Below are 22,572 nucleotides of genomic sequence, written 5' to 3' on the forward strand. Positions count from 1 at the left end.
TTTATTCCTATAAAAAAGACAAAGTCAAAAAATATACTCCAAAATCTTCGAAAATGTTATCATATGATAAATAATATTAACCTTCATACAGGGAAACTCAGGTAAGTTGTTTTTAAGTGACGTACTGTCAACTCAACATCGGTGTGCGTCAGTCGGTTATAACATAAATAGGTTATTGGTGTTTTATCCCTGAAGATGTGTTGTTTATGATAGACTTTATAACGTAAAATCCCTGTACATATCTCTAAAAGTAAAGTAATCTTATAATAAAGTCTTATGTAATTAAAGGCTAAAATAAGATCGATTTAAAGCAAGCAAAAAACAATGAAAAAGTATGAGTGAGTCAGGTAGACTAATTGGATTGTTTAGTATATTTGATTATGAAAATGACGTGGTTTTGAAAAACCTGAGTGTAGAAAATCATATCTTAATTTTGAACTGCAGTTTGATACCTATATTACGGTTGATATATTACCATAATCCAGTAATATCTGTTACTTTGACGACTCTATAAAAGAAAGTAAATAATATAATTTTTTATTATTTTCCCCGACTCACTGATTTGGAAGGATGTAAAAACTCATTCAATAAAATTAAAAATTGTTTAGTAAGTGTTTAGATAAATGTACCGAAAATATCATAACCTTTTGTGTAAATTTAGGGAATTAAACTGTTATAGAAACCTGAACTAAGAAAAATTTAATATTTAGGCAACTAGCTCAGTTTTAATTAAAAAAGAATAAATTAAGTAACAAAATATTTAAAACAAATCTTCAGGAGATTGAAAATAGCTTAATTTATATTTAAATATAAATTGAATGAGTATTCACATAAAGAAATGAAGTAAAAATAAATAATTACATCAACATTGAAGTTATTCAGGAAATTTACCAAAGCGAAGGGCAGCATGGTGCTCCTGTCTCCAATTGGGGCTTCTCCTGTCGGTGACTGCTGAGGCTGTGGAACAAACATACTTTCAGAATCGGCTTCAAGTTTTTATGGCCGTTTGTTGAAAGGTATATTATGTGTCTGGCTCTCTGGTATAAACGTATTAGATTCTAGCTGGGAGTCAATTTATCCACATCGCATATGTTAAATTCCGACTGGAAAATAAACTAACGTCCATAAATATAAGGGCCTTTAGCAAACCGCATGTTATAGCAGTCCGTATAAGTTCACATCTTAATGTGTAGTTATTGCTTTCTCTTTTATGTACAATTATGAAAGCAGTGATAGCAAAATGCTTGATCATGAATTATTTGACGATCTGTATAGCTGAGTGGTTAGCGATCCTACCTACTAAGCTAGAGGTCCCGGGAATCCCGGTAGCTGCAAGCATTTATATGATGAATATGGATGTTTGTTTTCGAGTCATGGATGTTTATATGTATTTGTGTATGTTTAAGTAAGTAGATTGTATTAAATATATCGTTGTCTTGCAACACATAACTTGTGTAAAAAGTGTGTTAATATATAATATATTTATAGTAGTAATAAATGAAGTACACATATGACATAAATTACGTATTCAAAATTAATTTGTACCAAATTTTATGGATGATGCGGTACTTGAATACGCGCCTCTCGGATTCCGTCCGTGTGCTCTGAACAACTGAGCCAACCGTCCGAGTGACGCATGGATCATAAATCTTAGTATTCAACTCTCAGCTTGTGGCTCCATCTACAAGATCTACTTAACAGTTCATAACCTGCTCAATAGTCCGGCACTCATTCATAAATTTTGGTACAAATTAGTATATTTAATCCCAGAAGTAAGACATATCGCCTAAAAATAACAAACTGTTTATAATTAGCAAGAGCGTCATCTCAAGTCAATTTCCTAATACGCAATTATTGGGGTTGTACAAGTTATCAACTGTAAAGTAGATCCTGTAGATGTATATTAAAATCCACCACTCAGAAACAAACATTCTCATTGATCATATAAATATTTGCATCTACCGGGATTCAAAGCTTTTAACTTAGATGTTAGTTACCACTAGACTATGAAGCTCTTTGATTGAGATGTATTCTGGAATACGGGCCTGTGAAGGGTCTGTGAATGTCTATGAATCTACCAAGTACGCGTAGTTAAATTAAATATTTATCTGCGGCGCGTTGCGAACTATGGGGTAAAATTATTGACCAAGCTCGTTATTACTGATAGACATAATACTTAAAAAGCTTCCGTGATGGTAGATGAGCATCCTATGACATTAAAAGTAGCAATGAGTTTCTAGCTACTTATTCTCATTAGCTCAACCCTTTACAAAGTGGCGGTAAATTCAATAGGAAAAAAACATTTCTTTTGACATTCTTTAGTGACATTTCCGTGAATTGAATAAAGTGATTTCGATAATACATGTGCAGAAGTTTCTTTTGTGGGTTGTCCTTCCCTTTGAACTTGAATGGACATCAATAACTAAACACATTAAATGAATATCAACCAATGAATTCAATAATCATACTTTTCTACAAGCAATTACAATAGTTTAATCAGAACTATGAACAAGCATCATACACGATGCTAATCCAAAGATTGAACACAAACCCAACACACGGGAAATAATTTCTACGAATCGCATGCAAAATTGCAAAAAGGATTTTAAGGTAAGCATAATTAATTTAATAGATTTATTTTAGCTTTTAGAAGGATATATAACTACGATTTGATAAGCCTGAATGCAAAATACCCAAATGACTTCGGTGAGTTGAATAATCTGACAATTGGAATGCGTCGCTGCAAAATAAAATTCACAACAACACTGCCATTGCTCTCGACTACATAAGAAACCCCTTCCACTGGAAAAGCTCTTGAGCTACCGGCTTAGGGAGATGTTTAGTCGGTAGATGATTTCTATTTGGGGTCAATATATGGGCTCTCCTTATTAAGCATTAGATTTGGCCTAAATACCTAAATGTATTTACCTCCTCTCGAAAAAAAAAAGAGAATATACGGCCCGTTTCGATTTTAGAATGTGTCTCAATTCATTATTATTAATCAAGTGTGTTTTGTCACTATCTGTATAGCTGTGTATAAAAGAGACAAAACAATTGATAACGGATTACGTTTAAACACGCGTTCTAGAATACGGGCCTAAATCTCAGTCCGCCATTAGTTTGACTAGCTACGGTGCCAAACCGAAACACATTTAGTGCTTGCATACTTCCCATTAACGGAAGAAATTGCTGGTTTGAGCCATCTTATGCTAAAAAGCCACTAGATCAATACCGACAATGAAACACTATTCACAAATCTTTGTTCAGTGAGGCATAAGTGTTCATCTTCTAGATGAAAAGGCATGTTTATCGCTGATAATAATTAAAAAAATTATACCTTCAAAAATTTTCTCGAAAAAGATTATATTTCAGGTTTTAGTACTCTTAGATGACAAGTTTTAGCAGAGAAGAAGATTTAGAGAAGTGAAAGATTCGTCCATCTTCTTGTAGAGACTTTATTATTATTTTCTCAGCCTTTTTCTCTTCTTTATCTACTCCCGGAGAAAGTCAATACAATGCTTTACATAAATTTTATTCAGTATATCTATAAACTGCAATTTTTCACAGCTTTAGTACCTAATGGCCTACGTACGATTGATAATTCATAATAAATAGATGAGTTGATTGTTTTTGTTGTAAATGGTCAGATAAAATAATAAATTTCATATTTGAATAATTACTATCAAATTAGAACTAATAAGTCTAGAACAAACAAACAACCCTACGAAGCAAAAAATCTTACAAAAGATTTGGACTGAAACAGGATAGTTTACAAATTGTATGAAATATATTTTTTTATTTCAATTGGGGAAGCCTTAGCTACTAATTTAGCGGGTATTGTAAAAAATGTTTACAAGCAAATGTAAAGTTTTTTTTTTTAATAATCAACGGCATTAAGGTAAGTCGCGGAAACTGCTCGCATAAGTAAATTATCCAAGCAATTTACAGAGAATGGTAGTTTTACCAAAAGAAACATGCAATAATACAATCAAAATAAAAAACATGCAATTAATAGCTACAAACTCAAGCCCTTTAACCATATAAAAGTATATTTACATCGACATTATTGAGTGAGTTGAGAAAATTTACCAGCGCAAATGGTACGAGGGATCTCTCGCTCATGGTGGAGTCTGCTGATGGCGACTGCTGTTGCTGCTACATCCAATCCATTGAAGACAAGCGTGAAAGAAAAAATCGTATTTTATAAAAATATTTTCAACTACCCTCAAATTACATAAGTGATATGAAGTCTAACCTACATCAAGAATTGTTAGCCCATAAACCTAACGGGGGTTTTTCTTGCTGTCGAGTATATTGAAAAATGATTTAAATATTATTGTTTTATTTTATTGGTTTGAGCTGATGGTCTTGTTACCAATGCTCTAAATAAATTAAAAAAAAACAAAAATAAATAAATTTCTACATTTTGAGGTATTTTGACAGAAAAATATTTAATGAAACTGGATTTAACAAAATTAGCAATATTCAAAACCTAATTTTAATTAAAATTATTACATTATATATCTGAAAAATGCAAACATGAAATCCAAATGTTATGAGTTTTCTTGAGTGATCGATCGAGTGCCAGTATTTGGCAAGTCAACATGTCGAATTGAACACTCTTGAAAACTCATAGAATTGGATAATAATGGATTCCCGCAAAACAAACTTCAAACGCAAAAAAAAAATTCAATAAATTTTTAGTACAGGAAAGATACATTTCAGGGACACATAAGTAAAAAAAAGGCCTAACAATATTAAAGTCGTAAAGCTCCATCAAACTCTCATTAATTCTTATATTTTTTTTTTTCAAAAATAGACGAGCAGTGTAAGTGATACGCCCCATTAGAATGAAGTGCCGCTCAGGTTTGATTAAAGCCAAAGTTCTGAGCGCCAAAGAAATTAAGAGTTTCTTGTGAGTTCTTCTCTCTCAGAGCGCCATTTGTTTCCGAAGCAGTGGTAGTGTTAGAAGTGACTTTAAAAAGAATTCCAAAGGAATCAATTTTGAGAAAAGAAATACCTTATATCGCGCTCGTCACTTTGAGACATAAGATGTTAAGTCCTTAGCCCAGTAACTTCACTAGCTATGGGCGCCCTTCAAATCAAAATGCGAATGTTTGCACTAAACTTCATCGCGGAAGAAATTTCTCCGCTGTGGGGACATGTCGACATACTGTCGTCATCCTGGTTAAGAAGTCTCCCACTCGTAAACTAAATTTTAATTAAAATTTTATCAAGCTATTTTGCGGATGTCCATTGGCACTGTTTTTATTTTCCACCAGATGACAATCTTGTCCATTTACCCCCTCTTATATAAAACGAAGCTAAATAGGTACGTTGCATAAATAAAATAATTAATAAATACAAAAATGTTCCGAATTCAAAAAAAACTTTTATCGTATCGTATTCGAGAACAAACACTTAAGGTTGAAGTGTTTCATTCTAATATTATACATATAAATCAAATTTTAATTAACCGTGCATTAAAAAAGTAACCACAAAAGCGCAACTCCGCGTTGGACCGTTAAATTCTATATTTATCAGAAAAAACCAGATGAATACGAAATCCGATATGAATATCGAGAACCGGTTCCAAATTCAAACAATATCGAAAAACAAAAAAAACAACGAGAACAGATTCGCTGTAACAAATAACTGTCAACACCCCTTCCGTGAAACAAAAGCGCTATGAAAAAATTAAAAAAATAAAATCACAATGAGCCCCTAATCCGACGAGCCGTGGGAAACAGACAAATGCAAGGTGAGCGAATCCGAAACTAATTTAAAAAGTAATATTCTTTTGTCTTCCATTTTTAAATTTTAATTTAAGCGTATAGGTACTCAGTGAACATTCTAAATTCGAATCCAATAGTTTTTCTTCATAACGTAAGTAAAATTAATTTGGCATCATAAACTACACTTTAGTAACAGTTATACCAACTTAAGGAAATATTTTATTTCGTTTATAAATTTAGCTTGAATCTACGTTACTGTATTTTTGTTAACAACATTACTATTTTGTAATAAAAATAAAAAACGTAATACATATAAAACAAAATTTCTAATGATAGATATAATGCATTAATACCATTACCGCACTATAATAAGCCATATGTCCAAAAACAAACATTTGTAACGTCATTCTAAAAGTGATTCGTCGTCGACATGTTGATCACAAACTAATACAGAAATAATAGAATTATCACTGATTATCGTAATTTACATATCCTTTGTAAAGCCGGATGCGACATAAGGACAAAAACGATTTAATAATAAGTTTGACGCCCGGCCCTTAACCCTTTCTTCGGTAACAAAAGCTTTACAATATGTTACCTTGGCTTCTTTCTTTTTTAAGGAAGCAAGGATCATTCAAATTTGGAACGAGTTTTATGGGATCGGTTACAAGATATTACCGTGAGGTCAGTCTATCGTCGGGTCTTAAAGAAGTAACACTGCTTGATATTCTAAATTTGAATTTCTTAGTGCAATTTGAATGTTGGTTATTATCATACTTCAAGTTTTTTTTTTAATCTTTACCTAAGTATACGGTTAACATTTTCTGTAGATAAATTAGATCGAGATGAAGAAGTTAGAATATATGGATTTAATTTTCGAATTGCAATTTGAAAATTAAACATGAAACTTTAAGTTTATATTTTTTTAATATTTAAATAAGAACATGGCCAACACTTTGGGAAATTTTCATCGGCATACAAAAGGTACTTATGCCTATTTTTTTATTTCAAATGTTTTCTTAATTAGTACAATTGCCGGCGGAAAGAAAGTATTTAATTGTTTTAAAAACTTCTTTTTTTTTACCATTTTGCATGTAGATCATTCAGCTCGTTTTCTTTCTAATTTATCAAGAATATTTGAATAATATTAAAATAAATTGTGGTTACTTTTAATTAATGTATAGATACTTTGATATAAAAATATAAGCGAACTCTAGCGTTAAAAGTTTAAGTAAATATTTTGTGAAAACGTCATATAAAAAATATCGCTCACCTGAATTTCACTAACGAGTTTTTCTGTCATAATCTTGTGATCAGGTGTTGGTGGTGGCTGTGGAGTGGGAGGTGCTGGCCCTGGCTGGCTGTGCTCCGGCTCTTGACCTGGTGAGGGCGGGCGGCTACGATTCCAGAACTCCTGCATCTTAAACCTCTGGGCTTCTGTCTGTATGGCTGGTATGTGAAGCGACAAGGGAGCCGCGCGAAGGTCTAACGCACTTCCTCCCGCTGTGCTTTCGTTCCCTTCAGCCGCTGTCATCTTAAAGGAGTTCTGGAGCCAGCTCGCCACGAAGCTCTCCTCTTCTTTAGGCTGTTCCAGGAGCCGAGGGAACGGCGGCGCGGCGCTCCCCTCAAACGCGCCCTCGCCGCCGACTGCCTCACTCTCCTCAGCTATTTTCGGTACTTTAGCCTCCCTCGGTGAATCCTCTACCTCCTTCCGATACTCATGGAGGTCCCTGTACCTCTCCTGCAGCGCTAGGGATATGTTCTCATTGAAGTATTTCAACATTAATTCCAGTTTGGTGGCCGGTCACAGAGAATGTTCCGCGCCGCGGAATCTGCGGACAAGAAAACGTCGTGAGTTTTCCGGCCACTTCCGGGTGTAAGTTTCGCGGGGGAAAGCGGAAGGGACCTGCTTGGAGCGCGGGCGGGCGACGACTAACTTCTTGGTGGAAAACTTGGGCGCCGCGACGCTTTCTTGCGGGGAGGGAGGACGCGCGCGCCTCGCGAAGACGCCGCTCCAACTAGCAAGACGCGGCGCCGCCCCCGCTGCCTTAGACGACATCAAGAACATCCCCACCGCCTTAGCGCACGCGTACACAGTTTTTTCAGCGAAAAACCGCGTCCGGTCAAGGAAAAGACGGCGCGGTCCGGACTTCGGACGACGATTAAACGCGGTCGCTACGCCGGACCGGCTACCTCGGACCGAGGCCCAAATAACTATCAAAAAGGGCGCCAATACAAACCCTCTCGCTCGCTCGACCCCTACACGCTTCCCACCCTAGTTAGAAAGGGACGGGTAGCTAAACGAATTTTTTCTAAGCCGCTATTAGTGAGGGAGGAAATAGAAAAGAATGGGTTTCTTTATGATTTTTTCTTGATAGCCTTTCTCGCTTGCACTCGGGGTCACCCTATAATTGCGTTTCGTTTCGAGTTTTTAAGTATTCTTTCTGTTCCGCCTCTTGTACTATTGAATTTTTTTATTCAGGCGGGGCTTAGATTATGGGGATTTAGCCAACGGCCTTTTATAAGCGTGTTTGTTCATTTTTTACCTAAATGTAGAAAATTTTTAGTCACACCCAACTGATTAAATTACCTACACTTTTGACACACACTTAAATTAATAAAGTAGTCTAATTTAACATTACTTATTTAGTTTTTAAGAATATTTGTATTATTAAGAATGAGTTTCAAATGGTTTTCATCTTAGTAAGACTACACGGCTCTAGAAAATATCTTTCGCTACCCCTCAATAGATGGCATCGTCTCAATTATATTCACTTGAAAAGTATCCTTTAATTTGTTAAGTTTTCATAATAAATTATGTTTATTTCTGTAGTTATTAGTACGGAGTTATCTAAGTGGAATATCTTAAGATAAGTTGTATAATAAAAGATAAATTGCCTTATAAAATTGTTAATAAGATTATTTAAATATTGTTGTTTTAATATCGTGTTATATTCAAGCTAATTAAATCATTCAATTTGCAATTCAATTGATTCATATTTTTTATTACCAGACGTAAATTTTGTTAATAAATGTGTTATTTATCGAGCGTGTTTATCATATACCTGAGATAAATGGTATATATGTGAGTAATAAACTTATCAATTTTAACGGGAAACCATATTTGGTTCGGAGCCAAGTATCTAAATACAGAATCATAGGCAGTAGGCACAATACCTTGTTACTAAAAATCCAGTGAGAGTAAGACTTGTTAACTTTCTGTAACGTCATGAAAGAAATCCTTAAAACTATGTACTGTTTTAAGTTATTTCCAAAAGAAACACTATTCTCGTAGCGAAAATAGTTATACATACTCAATCAAAATTTTTGCTAACTGAGAATTAGTCCGAATACGTACTTAGTGGTAACTTTTGGCTAAGGAACCTTGAAAGTTCGCATCATAGTCCTGATGTTCGTGGGAGAAATATTTTTTTTAATGAAACTAAGGGACGAGACGAGTACGACGTTCAGCTGATGGTAATTGAAACACCCTGCCTATTACAACGCAGTCCACTCAAGACTCTTGAAAAACCCAAAAATTCTGAGCGGCACTACAATTGCGCTCGTCACCGTGAGACATAAGATGGTAAGTCTCATTTGCCCAGTGATTTTACTGGCTACGGCGCCCTTCAGATTGAAACACAGTAATGCTTACACACTACAGCTTCACGGCAGAAATAGGCGTCGTTGTGGTACCCATAATCTAGGTCCTTACGGTCCGGTATCCTTTGAAAAGGAGCGCCCCACTGGTAAGTTCCCATAGAACCGATTTGTTATCACATCCATGGTTATGATATTTTATAGAGCACTATCTATGTCCCATGATTTCAGTTGCGTATAATTAGATAGACTTAAACAATAGGTACTTATAGTAATTTCGGTTGGTATGTCTTAGTAGTTACATACAGTCCAGTTTTTGCCGTTTCGTCTATGGTTGCTTTTTGTCAGGTAAGTTAACGATTACTTTTTTTAAGGAAGACGCACCCGATGTCGCTTATAACGCCAGACTTTCATTAATATATTATTTTAGCTCACTTTACTATTAACTATTACTTGGAAAAGTAGAACTTAATTGAAAAAACTGCTGAGAAACTCATGCAACTCTTATTATAACATTAACAGCTTAAGAATTAACTGTTGTTCGTTAGATATTTATTTTATTATATTAGATATAATTACGTTACAAGCAAATTATAATAATATTACTTTAGTATCTTAAAATTTTTCTTTCATTAATAGAAAATGGTATATTATTCTAAAATCTAAAAATAAATTCTTGTAATGATACCAATCTTAGAATAAGTTAATATTAAAAATATATGGGCAATTCTGACTGAAATAAATAAATTTATACATTACTAGCAGACCCGGCAAACGTTGTTTTGCCATATAAAGTATAATTTACGCGATAGTTTTATACATAATAGCCTATGTGTTATTCTGGTGTGTAAGCTATATTATTGTAAAGCTTCATCAAAATCCATTCAGTAGTTTTTGCGTTAAACAAGTACAAACATACATCCAGACATACAAACTTTCACATTTATTAATAGGATTATTAAAGTATTATATTTAAATATAATAATGTGTTTGGCGTATTTATGAAATATAGGTATGAATCGTAATCGATTTTCTTTTCATATAGGCCTATTTCGTAGTACGTAGCAAGTAAGAGCCGTGAGCCGTCCTTTTCCATAAAAAAATTGCTAAGGCTTTTTGAGTATTAAGAAAGATTGAGATATTAATTAAAAATTATTAATTAAAATAATTAACATTACAATAGGTATTAAAATGTCAGTTCTTAAGCCGTTTACAGCTTCACTTTGCTTGTATGTAGTCAAGTATTCGACTGTGGGACACCCATCCCAAACAAGGAACCTTGGATGTACGCTTTACTTTATAGATTGGTAGTATTTATTTAATTGCTAGCATTACCATAGACAATGATAGGGCGTGTTACTGGGCGTTGTTTTTTCGTCACGGTACGTGGGTTTGATGATTGTAAGGCGGCACGATTGCGAATAACGTCATATCTAGATCTTAAGAAAAATATGTTTCCTATGTATAAATAATAATTATTTGATTTAGCTTAGTTTTCTGTAACTTGGAGATTTTAGATATTAATCTGATACATTGGATCGAAAGATTTTTTTTTAAATATGGCAAGGTATTATAGTATCATATATTTTGCGAATAATATATAATTAATTAATTTACTATCCATATATTTCAGTGCTTAGTGACGAGTTAGAAGCTTCCACCGGATATCAAACCCGCAACACGTTGCTCGAATCAAACATAATAAAATGTCACTCTACCTTAAATGGATTATAGACATATTCAGTAAAAAAGTATAATTACTTAAACTAAACTCATACTTAAATAATATATAAAATAAGAAACAACACACTATGTTCTTAGCAATATCTTCATTTAATATTAAATTTCTTATCTTGAAGAAATATTGTGTGCTATGGATCTGTTTTCCAACCCCTTTTCAGCAAAGATCTCGATATCAACCTTAAGGTTGTAACAAGAGTCACTACAAGGTATAAGTAAATGTTTATTTTAAAGGAAATCTAATCAAAATATAGTTAAGGTACTTAAAGTTTTATTGGTTCCAAAAAATATATTTTTTTATGTATGCCTACACCGTAAATAATGTGAAAATATAGAATCGATTCGCGTACTTAGCTTTATATATATATATATATTTAAATAATAATAAAAATTAATCGATAAGTTACATTTGTTTTCATATAATATATTTTCTGGTAAATGTTCATATTATAATGTGAAAATTAAAATAATTTAAGAGTTTCTCAAGAGGGTTGGATTCGAAGTGTGACTCTAAAATACATTGATACAGACCTCGTACAAGGGTTACTAAAATTGCAGGGTTCTTATCGAGTCCTTTTGAAATAATAAAGAAAGTACTTTAATTTAAATTTCAAAGTAGCTATCTGCTCCTTGAATTATTATTTGCGATACATTTTATTCAAAGTTTAATAATATATTTTTTTATATTATTATTATAATTTAGGTTAATAATATTAGAAAGGGTATATATCAAATTATATACTTACTTATTATTTTAGACATTTACCTACTATGAGCTTGACACAATATTATTATTTTTATTGAAGTAATTTTTTCAAAAGTAGAACTTTTTAGAATAAAAATTTAATTATTAATTTGTTAAGGGTAAATGTGATAGTACAACAGCTGGGTATTTATTTGAACCCTAGGTTTGTTTCTTGACCGGTGAGTTTCTTCGTCATTCATATCAAAAGCTGTACTGATATTATGTATTGTATCTTTCAGATTTTAATTCGTTTTTTTTATTACAAGTTCATATTTAAACAGAAACGTAATAAAATATAAGTTTAGTAAGTATGTGAGGTCCTGGAAATATTGCATAGCACATTGGTGAAGGAGTTATATACTGATATAACTTGTGTACAAATATAGGTAGAATGGAAAATATATGGGAAGTAGGTTTCCACAAAGTTATAAATACACTATACAAATGACTTGAGTTTTCTTTAGCATTAATTCCGACATTTTTTTTTTTCGTCCTGAGGATGCTTCGTGTAGAGGCGAAACACGTGTCGAATTGGTTAAAGACAAATATTGGCGGAATAAACACTAAAGAAAACTCAAATCATTTGTATAATTATGGATTTCCGCAAAGTAACGCCTACTTTTAATTAAATTAAATTTTCTTATAAATACACTATTAACAATAGTATAACCAGATGTGGTTCGATAAAACTAGCAACTTTTTATTTTATTTATTTAGGCCCTGCCCATTACAATGCAGTGCCGCTCAGGATTCTTGAAAATCCAAATATTTCTGAGCAGCACTACAATTGCGCTCGTCACCTTAAGACATAAGATGTAAAGTCTCATTTGCCCAGAAATTTCACTAGCTACGGCGCCCTTCAGACCGAAACACAGTAATTCTTACACATTACTGCTTCACGGTAGAAATAGGCACCGTTGTGGTACCCATAATCTAGCTGGCATCCTGGGCAAAGGAGTCTCCCACTGGTAAATCCTACCCATGACATATAATTTTTTGATTGATATCGTTATATTTTATCTGTTAAATGATAAATACAGACCCTTAGGCAACAACTAGATATATAAAACGAATACTAGTTTATACAATTAAAAATACATAATTTGGGAAGAGAACTGTCAAAAACTTAATACCATATTACATTAACGAACTGCCCAAAGAGATACAAGAAATGTACATAAATACTACGGAAATCAAACCACACTTCAAATGATACCTCCTGAAATAAAAAATAGCTGTTGTAGAGACTGAATTATTGATTTCAATTTATTTCTAAAACTTATTTTCAGTAATATATTAATCAAACTATAACATTATTTCAACAATGCATAGTATATACACTTTGAACTTTTCACAAATCCATTAACTTCACAAGATATACACAGCACTAATATTGCACAATACGTCTGTTTATGTAACATGCTGTTTAGCTACCGATATACTGCTATAAGCATTTCGGTGATGCGAATTCACGAGGTTTCGACCATCCAAAAGTGTCTAACTATATATTTTCATATATTTTTTTGTTACTTATCTATCGCGTACGCCAGCCGTGAGCATGTTGGTGACGGGAACCCATAAGATTTTTCCCTGCCAAAAATATCCAACGCGGCCAAATAAATTTTCAATTCAAAAATAGGTTTCGTAAAATGAATGGCTCTCGGTAAAAAACCCGTGAGGTTTGCATGGTACTTATCTGATAGCAATGTTATGAATTTGTTCTGTAATGGCCGAGTTTTTCCGAAGTTAGATAAACTGGAACCACCATGTTTACGCTTTCTTCTAGTCCGCTTTTTCTGATTAAGTCTAGTAATTTACTAGCTGGTGATCTAAACATTACAAGCAGGTGATTTTACACGCGATTACGTCGCTGTGAAACTAGCACTTACACACAATGAAGCTCATTAATAGTTTTTTTATATTGTACTGAAAATTAAGAGAACCTTTCTGAAATCCTGCCCACAATTATGTGCATTAAACTTATCAAAGTGTATAGGATTAAGAAATTAATCGAAGAAAGTGTATAATAGTGTGGCCAGTGTGAATGAAAGTGTTGGAAGGGGTAGACCTAGGCGGACGTTTCAAGATCAAATCAGGGACGTCTTGAAAAAAGGCTAGGTCGAGAGTACCCTAAACCGGAGAGCATCTATGAAAGGAATAATGAAAGTGGACGAAGCGAAACAAGTATGTAAGGATCGTAGCAAGTGGAAAGAAGTGGTCTCTGCCTACCCCTACGGGAAATAGGCGTGATTTTATGTACGTATGTATGTATGTATTAATCCTAGCAGTGATGGAATGAGCGTAGCGCGGGGTAAGAAACTAACGGCTTATGAATAGCAGTGTGAATTTAACGTGATTAATTTTCGTAATTTTGTAACATTAATTTTTTTTGTGAGAAGACTCAAAATAAATAAACTTTTGAGTTACTGTAGTGAAAAGTTAGTCTAATATAGTGCAGTGAATAGTTTAACTTGTACATGTACAAATTTTAAATAACATGGTGTCTTCTGATAACAATAAGAATAGTGCTAATGGACACTTTTTAATTTTTTTCTCTGCATAGTAAATTAAGTTATAATTGAATTGCTTATTAGCCTCAGGATAGATTGTAATTAAAATGATAAAACCTTAGATCATTAATACGCCTAGATGGACTATGACGGCTATGAAAACCTCGAAAAAAATTCAGGTTGACAGTTAACCCTATTAAGAGCAATGCACGCACTCTCAAACAAAGTGTGGTACAAATCGCGAGTGTAAGACGTAGATTGTCACGCATACTAAACTATTTAAACTACTATAGATAGTTTAGTGTGAGTGACAAGATAAAACTTAGGTTTTTACTTTTTAACATATTTTTTTTTTTCTCATAATCGTGAAATGATAACTGATATATATTTGTGTTTATAAAATAGGGGTAAGCTGTTGTAAAACTCATTTCAACTTTATCTATAGCTAAAAATTGACAATAGTAAAAACCAAAGAAACAATAAGTGTAACTCAACCCTGCAAAACTTTTATCTTTGAATCTGTTCCGGCACTCAAAATTGACCCCATTATCATGCAAATTTCGGAGCACCTCTAGTTAACAAGGATTTTTTTGTTTTATAACCGGTCTGTGTTTGTCTGTGGGAATGATAGGGTGCCCGTATGGTGTTTGGCCCAGCGTGAGAAGAGTTGCGTTACTTAGTGCTTCCTATTATTGTGATTGCAGAAGTATTTCACTGTTTTTTGTCAGGGAAGAGACTGCATTTGCTTTGTATTGTGCTTTGCAAAAGGCAGATCGAAGCAGTAAAGTTTGTTTAGGGTATCTGAATGTTTTGGTCGCATATATGAGATAAATATTAAATTTAAAACTTATTTAATCGCAACCTATTACCCAATAGGAGATCAGCTGATGTACGACGAGCAGGAAGAAATATATCCAGATGATAAAAGTATATTTGTTTGTGGAAAATTGTAATTCAGCTAAGATTAGGTACCTAAAGTAGTTCTTCAGAACACTCACTGTAATAAATGCGGTTAAAGAGACATTATGATGCACGTGAAATGAAGCAGATATTCGGTAGCACACATAATGACATCACATCTTCGAATCAATGTAATTATTAAGGTAATCAAAACACAATACAATAACCTAGATCAAGCGATATTTATATAAATTAGAACTTGATTGCCTTTTACCCATTCCTTGGCCATTGCTTGCAGAATTATGTAAATACCTATATATCATTATCAGCCTTAAGGTAGAAGTGCTCTAATAGACTTATGGGTTTTTTGTCCATTCATGATAACTTAAATTCGTATAGTAACTTCACGTGGTATAACAATAATTGTAGCTTAAAAAGTTATGGTTTTGTAAAACCGAAGCTTGCTATGAATATTTGATGGCACGAAGAATATAGGGCTGAATTTGTTGTCTTAACAAAGTTAGATACAAGAATTGTAATGATGGTGTGCACGCACTGTGACCTATTTTTAATCATTTTTCGACGGTGAAGGGTTAAGGGTTATTGATATGGAGAAAGCTTTTTTGTAGGCAACGATAACTTAAGTTTTGTGTCCTGACTGAGCGATAGATTTGGGCCTACACGAATAATTTGATTTTGAACTGCAAAGCTGGCAAATATAATTTCCATGTAATTTTAGCTCCATTTATTATAAACATAGACGGATAGATTTTTTAATATTTATTTTGTTATATATTATAATTATTTATTTATTAGTGTATTTGGTAAATGTCATTAATATTGAATATTAAGCAGATGCGTCGCCACGTTAATCTAAATAAGGAGGTAAAAGAAATGTTATAATAATTGATAATTGATAAAAGATGCATGATTGTATTTAATGAAATAAAAAAATAAAAAAAACATGCTGTTTTGGCCATAACTAACAAATTCACTGGCATATATAGCAATAACAACCACTATTATGTCAGTCTACCTTCTTTCAAAGTTTTCCACACATACAGTAGTGTTAAAGAGTATGCGTGTATGTACACTCTCTTTAGGGGAGATGAAAAGCGAGAGACACAGTACCTCGCTTTTCATCTCCAACTTGTTTCAGCCATATTGCAAATTTCACGCCGATGTAGGTATAAATACAAAGTAAATGTATTATTTTCTTTACATCATTAACCTACCTATTATGTTCGCTTGTAAATATTGTGAAGAATACTAAAAGTCCCTTTCCATATTATGTTAGCCATACGATAACAATATTATTGATGGTACGATTCCGTGACAACTGAGTGAAGTAACAAATCGATACACAAACAAACGTTACTCCACAATTTATATTTTTTACTGACGTAAAGTACTTCTTTATTTGTCTAGTTTATGTGTATTCTGAGGGTATTGAATATTTTATACATTTTCCTACGAATCAACATAAAGATAAACTTTGAAGTTGTAATAAACTCTATATCGACTTCTAACGAATAAGCTACATCGAAATCGTACATCTTAAATGAAGTTAAAGTTTTGTTGAAATATTCTGTTTCATAGTTGATTTGAAGCGTATAAAAATAGTTCTTAAGAATTTATCAAAGAATAGAAAAATATTATAGAATTGAAGAATCCATTATACATTTGGTATCCATTTCTAAATATATAGCAAAGCAAGTATCTTAGTCGAGATTATTTATCCAACAGTTTCGTTCAAACTAAGGCGAATCTCGCGCGGAACTGAATAACATTCTGAGACTAAAGACGTCCTCAAGTGCCTGAAATGAGCTGGGTCTTAAATTAACCGAAGAAACGAAGGAAATAGATAAAAGACCGGAGATCCCAATTTATAATAAATTTGGAAATTTACGATATCTTGTGCATTTCGCTTCAACTCATGAGATTATTCGCGCCAATGCTAATACGTAAAATAAGGTAGCTGACGCATGCTTTATGAAGCGTGAGCGAATCCAATACTACCTACCGAGCTACCGTCTGGCACATATACTAACGTATAAACAAACAAAGCGTGCAAATGAGAAGAATATCTCTAACGGGGGTACAGCAAGAATCAAGATATAAAAGGAAAGTGAATCTATTGTTACTGTAACTGATTTTGATTGACAAATCGTAAACAGTTAGCCACGCTTAGAATGAGTTCCTTAGTAATTTGAATATCAAACCACTAACAAATGCACACATAGGTAAAATCAAAATTGGTTACGATTTATCGAGCTGAGGGTTGTCTTTACGCAAGTAAGTATATTGTTAGTCCACGGTCATTGCAACAGATTTCAGGTTCAATCCTACTGTAGCTTTGGTAAATTTTTCCTAGGCTATAAAGTTGTTAAGTTTTATTCTCTCGTATTATTAGTAAAAATGTATGCCGTACTTAGTTTTGGTATCAAGTCGTGAATCTCCCCAAAGACAAAAAAACTTAATCTCCAATATCTATTTTTGTAGCTGTAGAGGTTATCACCTCATTAATAGGTGATCAAAATTATAACTTCAAAATTCACTACGTCATATTTTTGTTCCATCTTCAGAAAGCGCGTGTTAACTGAAACGGTGTGTATAAAAGTATTCCATAAGCTGTAACACGCTTTACAAAACACGTTATAAAAACTGGAAAAGTTAAAAAAGCACCATAAAAGCTCCCCACTTACCCAACCATGAAACAGTAGCATCACAAAAAAACCCAACCTAAACATTTCGTGTCAAACATCACAGCATTCTAATCGTTTAAAAAGCATGTTGATTCTGGCACATAGAAAAAGGAGAAATAAAAAACCGCCCCTCAGTTCATTCACCAATAAAAAAACGCGTAAAAAACAACTTAATTGGTGGTACGTGCAGCGTTTTTTGCTTTTTTATTTCTACGGCCGTGGGGTGAGTTTTTTGTGACAATTAGAAAGGCGTAACCTCATTCAGCCGACAAATTGTAGATTAAAAACGTTTAGGACTGTTAGCACTGTATAGTATTACATGCGTTTGTTATTTATGACTTGAAAAAAATACTAATCCATAGACGATGTTATTATGACTCGACATTTGTAAGGATTAAATTTTTACACCTTTACGGGCCAGGAAGAAATAGTGAAGTATTTGTTTTAACTATTTATGGGATTAAATTATCTGTATAAGATCTATAGAGCTTACATAGACTTTGCTTAGACTTTGCTTAAGTAAAACTTAGCTGAGTGTGATAAGACGCGAAGTTGACTATTGCATTTGGCTGTCTTAACTTAAGTTTAGCATAATTACAGCTGTCAAATGACTATAAAAACTAAATGAAAATTTATGTTAAGCTAACACTCTGCTAAGCTTAACCCAAGTCAAGTCTGAGCAAAGTCATAGTACGCTGTATAGTTCTGCGCTGGTCATCCTAAGAATTAAAGATGGATATTATTTCAGCAGAAAATGGTATGGTGACAGTACTATCCCGTACACAATTTGTATATACAGAGAAACCCTGTAGTGCGGGCGAGGACTCCTTTATAAAAAAAAAGTGTGTGCGTACTTAAGTATGCACGCAAAAAGTTATACTTAGTTGGCCTAACAAAGCAAAAATCCTTAAAATTATTTATTCCTCGTGCTATTCTAAGTTTGTAGTAAGAACAATATTGTAAAAATCTTGCAAAGATTGCTTTGACAATTAATTATTAAATAATGAATACGGCTGTACGGGCAAAAATGCATTTATTTTCTCAAAATTGATTCTTTTAGAATTCTTTTTGATGTCATTTCTTATACTACTAGATACTACTACCGCTTCGGAAACAAATGGCGCTCTGAGAGAGAAGAAGCGGCGCAAGAAACTCTCCCAGCATTCTTTTTTTGCGCTCTTTTCAATAAAAATATACAATATTGTACAGTCATTTCTATCGCTATAAAATAATCACAATCTAGTCCCAGGCTGTCCGATCATTTAGATATTCAGCAGTGGAGTAATAGGATTTACGACAGAGCCATTTTTTTATTAAACATTTAAATTTATTTATAGATAATGCCTGAACAGTAGCTGGGACTATAATGGATGAAGAGACCAAAAAAATAACTAATGTCGCAACGTCAGAAAATTTTAGGAATCAACTTCACCCTGTTACTTTTCTGTTACAGTGATGCGCGCGCATCTTAAAATTTCACTCTCATCATTTATTCATAACGCGCCTAAAGAACTATAACGTCTATAATTCGCCTATAACTGTACTGCGTTTAGAAGTGGTAATAGGAAAATACGATAAGACGAAACTTTCTTCTCGATTGAAAATATTGAAAAACTTTAATTTTGCGGATTCGTTTTATTTATAAGATTACTTTACAAAAAGATGTAAGTATATAAATTTTCTAACGTACTACTCGCCACCTACTAACATGAAAATTCTCACAAGTTATAAATTTGTAAGCTATGTCAAAACAAAACATTCAAAGCTTTGGTCTAATAAAATGGACACATTCATAGCTTAATCTATTTAGCAGTTGAAGTTAAAGTAGAATTAATAACCCTAGGAAGAAAAAAAAAACAAAATATGAAAGTCTTAATTTATTAGTATTGCCTTCATTTTGCACACCATTGCTGCACAACACCCTCAAAATCCGGAACGCTGCAAGCGTATGCAGCATTGTAATACGTATCTATTTAAGGGCGACAGTAATTCCGCAAGAAATTAGTATTTATAACATTTCTGTTAAGTTCTCCTTTAGATTTCTATTCTGATTTCGGTTCCAATAGTGAAACAGATGTAGACTCACATCTACTAAGAGATCCACTATCATGTACGTAGAGTTCTCTAAGCTATCATATTTGCGGAAGCCACAAAACGGATGATAGCCTTTATACTAACCAAAAGTAACAACCTACAAATTATAAAAAAAATAGTAACACCAATTTGATCATAATATGATTTATTTTCTACTACGCAGCGAAAACAAGCCAAGATCTATTCATACTATACCACAATTAAAATAATGTATTAAGAAACACAGCTACAAATTTAATAAACGTAAAAAAAAGCTTTAACAATACACTTATGCTGGTTTTTTCAAGATTATATATTTAATATAAGATGCAGATGATTTTTGTTCTTATAATTTAAAAATATAATTACACGATACTATATAATTATAAGTAAGCACTTTCAATAACTTAATTATAGACAGTTATTTTCTTTAAAACAATATTTATAAGGGTTGTACTTTACAATTACAAAATTCTCCAACTACTATTTATTACCATTAAATAACTTTAATATCCCGAAAGAACTCACGAACTCAGGATAAATACTCATTCCAAGGGGCTATTTAATATTCATAATAATAAATCGATAATCATATTCAAAATAGCCAAATGTAAGTTATTTCCCTATACTTTACTGTGAAAATCATTTGCCGTGTTCGAAAATATTCATTAAAAAAAAACTACTTCCGTGTTACCGCTTCTATGAATAGCTTCCAAAAACTAGCATCCAATAAGAATATTAATAGCTTAAGAAAACTTTATCATCCAAAAAGTCATCAATAATCATAATATATCATATTATTAATTTATAATTATCTTGTATCTAATTAGATTTAAAAAATACATAAAGAAATCATGGCAAAAAACCAAAAAATAAAATAAATAAAAGTGTGACGTCATCATGGAAAATTTTTACCTTCTACGACGTGAAAAAACAACCAGCCAGTACCACAGCTTAATGTAAAACTTCCATTTAAAATAGCGTTCATAATCATTTTTCTAACGAAAATACAATTCGTCCAATCACAAACGGGCTTATAACAATTATTGCAAAATGTTAAATAAACCTTTAAGTTAATTGAATTAAAATATCATTTAATTTGCGGCAGCGCACGATTTAGGACTTATGCACTTCGTTGGAGAAGCACTTGGTCTACTTCATAGTGAAGGGACACTATAGTTAGCCTTTAGTCGAGATTTCTAACTGTATTATATATTTGCACGTTATTGTGAAACTGCATGTACAAGTAAATTGCTAATCATATATTCAAATAGATTCTTTTGTAGTACAATTATTAGAATTCTAATGTGTTTTTATTATTTGATAACAAAAAAGTATTCTAATTAGTATTGTTGGTTCCAATTGGATTAAATAGCGAATGTACTAATAGGAATTAAACGCAACTTTATGTTAAAAGAATAAAATTATATAACATAAATAAAATTTACTTTTAATGTAATTTATATTGATAAAAACAATTGCATTTATCAAAAGGGAACACAGAAGAAAAATATTGAAACATATGTCAAAATCATATTGTATCTAATAGTTTGAAATTAATTCGAAGTTGGTTGAAGTCAGTGTCAACGTCGGTTGATTTTTTGATTCGTAGTGGTTAGATAGGTTAGACCGCGGTTCTTTTTCGTTCCCAAACTGTAGTGTACAAGCACTATTTGTACATCTAAGAGGCTTTTAACGAATTCTCATCATTGTGGTTGGCAGGCCGTATTACTTCCACTTAAGCACAAGAGATAGTCCTGTCCGTCTCGTTACTTATACCATAAAAAAATAAAACGTAGAAATAAATTTGCGCTTACCAAAATTAAATTTTTCTATATAAACTAATAAATCATAACAGTAATAATCGTATTTACTTAAATTAATTAATTTCCCAGTTTATCGAATTTTTTACAAGCTCACGAAGTAACTAATTAGCAAATAACAAACACAAAGATCCAGGAATCATGGTTATATATCCCGTTATTTGTGAGTAACGTTCGAAAGCATGGTAGTAGTAGCGGTTACATAGCTATAGTAATAATTAAACCAGAGACAATATAGAAGATTCAGTCGATGGTCTACAATCAGTGCGGCACATCCCTAGTTGCGATTGTGTGCGTGTTATCAGCACAACTACATACACATGATGATAAAATTTTGAAAAATCCTCAACTTTTCTCTGATAACCCCGCCTGGTACTGCAGTAGTAAAAAAGCTTTGCGTCAATGTATAGGAATGGCATAGTTTTCTGTATTATATTAAATAGTATATTGTTTATTATTATTATATTAAATAAAACAGTGTCAACACTGTACTTGTAGATAGGTAATGTTATGTATACCTTTTTGGTTTTGTGTTTCAGTAAGTAATTGTATCTGACTGTCTGCTTTTCATGATCAAGCTATGAATGCCTGTAGGTGCTAGTACACACACACACATATATATATATATATATATATATATATATATATATATATAGTAGCTGACCTAGCAAACGTTTTATTGCCGATATTAAAATCGCGATACAAAATGTAACTGTTGATCGTATATGGGTGAAAATTTGA

At 32.7% G+C, this 22,572-nt stretch overlaps 1 protein-coding gene and 1 long non-coding RNA gene across 4 annotated transcripts in view; one reads left to right on the forward strand and one right to left on the reverse strand.

Moving 5' to 3' along the window:
- Positions 1–22,572, reverse strand: part of LOC126970141 (zinc finger protein 135-like) — a 147,744-nt gene that overhangs the window by 79,957 nt on the left and 45,215 nt on the right. Inside the window, exons 1-4 of one of the 3 annotated variants that reach the window (XM_050815884.1) lie at positions 20,924–20,962; positions 7,009–7,567; positions 4,057–4,155; positions 892–957 (exon numbers count right to left, since the gene is read on the reverse strand). In XM_050815884.1, the coding sequence (XP_050671841.1) occupies positions 892–957; positions 4,057–4,155; positions 7,009–7,518 (675 nt within the window). In that variant the 5' untranslated portion in view covers positions 7,519–7,567; positions 20,924–20,962. Of the gene's footprint in view, positions 1–891; positions 958–4,056; positions 4,156–7,008; positions 7,568–20,923; positions 20,963–22,572 lie in introns of those variants that run through there. The other 2 variants (XM_050815885.1, XM_050815883.1) reach the window with 2 other exon arrangements.
- LOC126970220 (uncharacterized) lies at positions 6,494–8,586 on the forward strand. The gene is made up of 3 exons (XR_007730570.1): positions 6,494–6,719; positions 7,053–7,187; positions 7,528–8,586. It is a non-coding gene; the product is annotated as an uncharacterized LOC126970220 (long non-coding RNA).

Source organism: Leptidea sinapis, chromosome 20 (assembly GCF_905404315.1).
Source record: "Leptidea sinapis chromosome 20, ilLepSina1.1, whole genome shotgun sequence".
NCBI lineage: Eukaryota > Metazoa > Arthropoda > Insecta > Lepidoptera > Pieridae > Leptidea > Leptidea sinapis.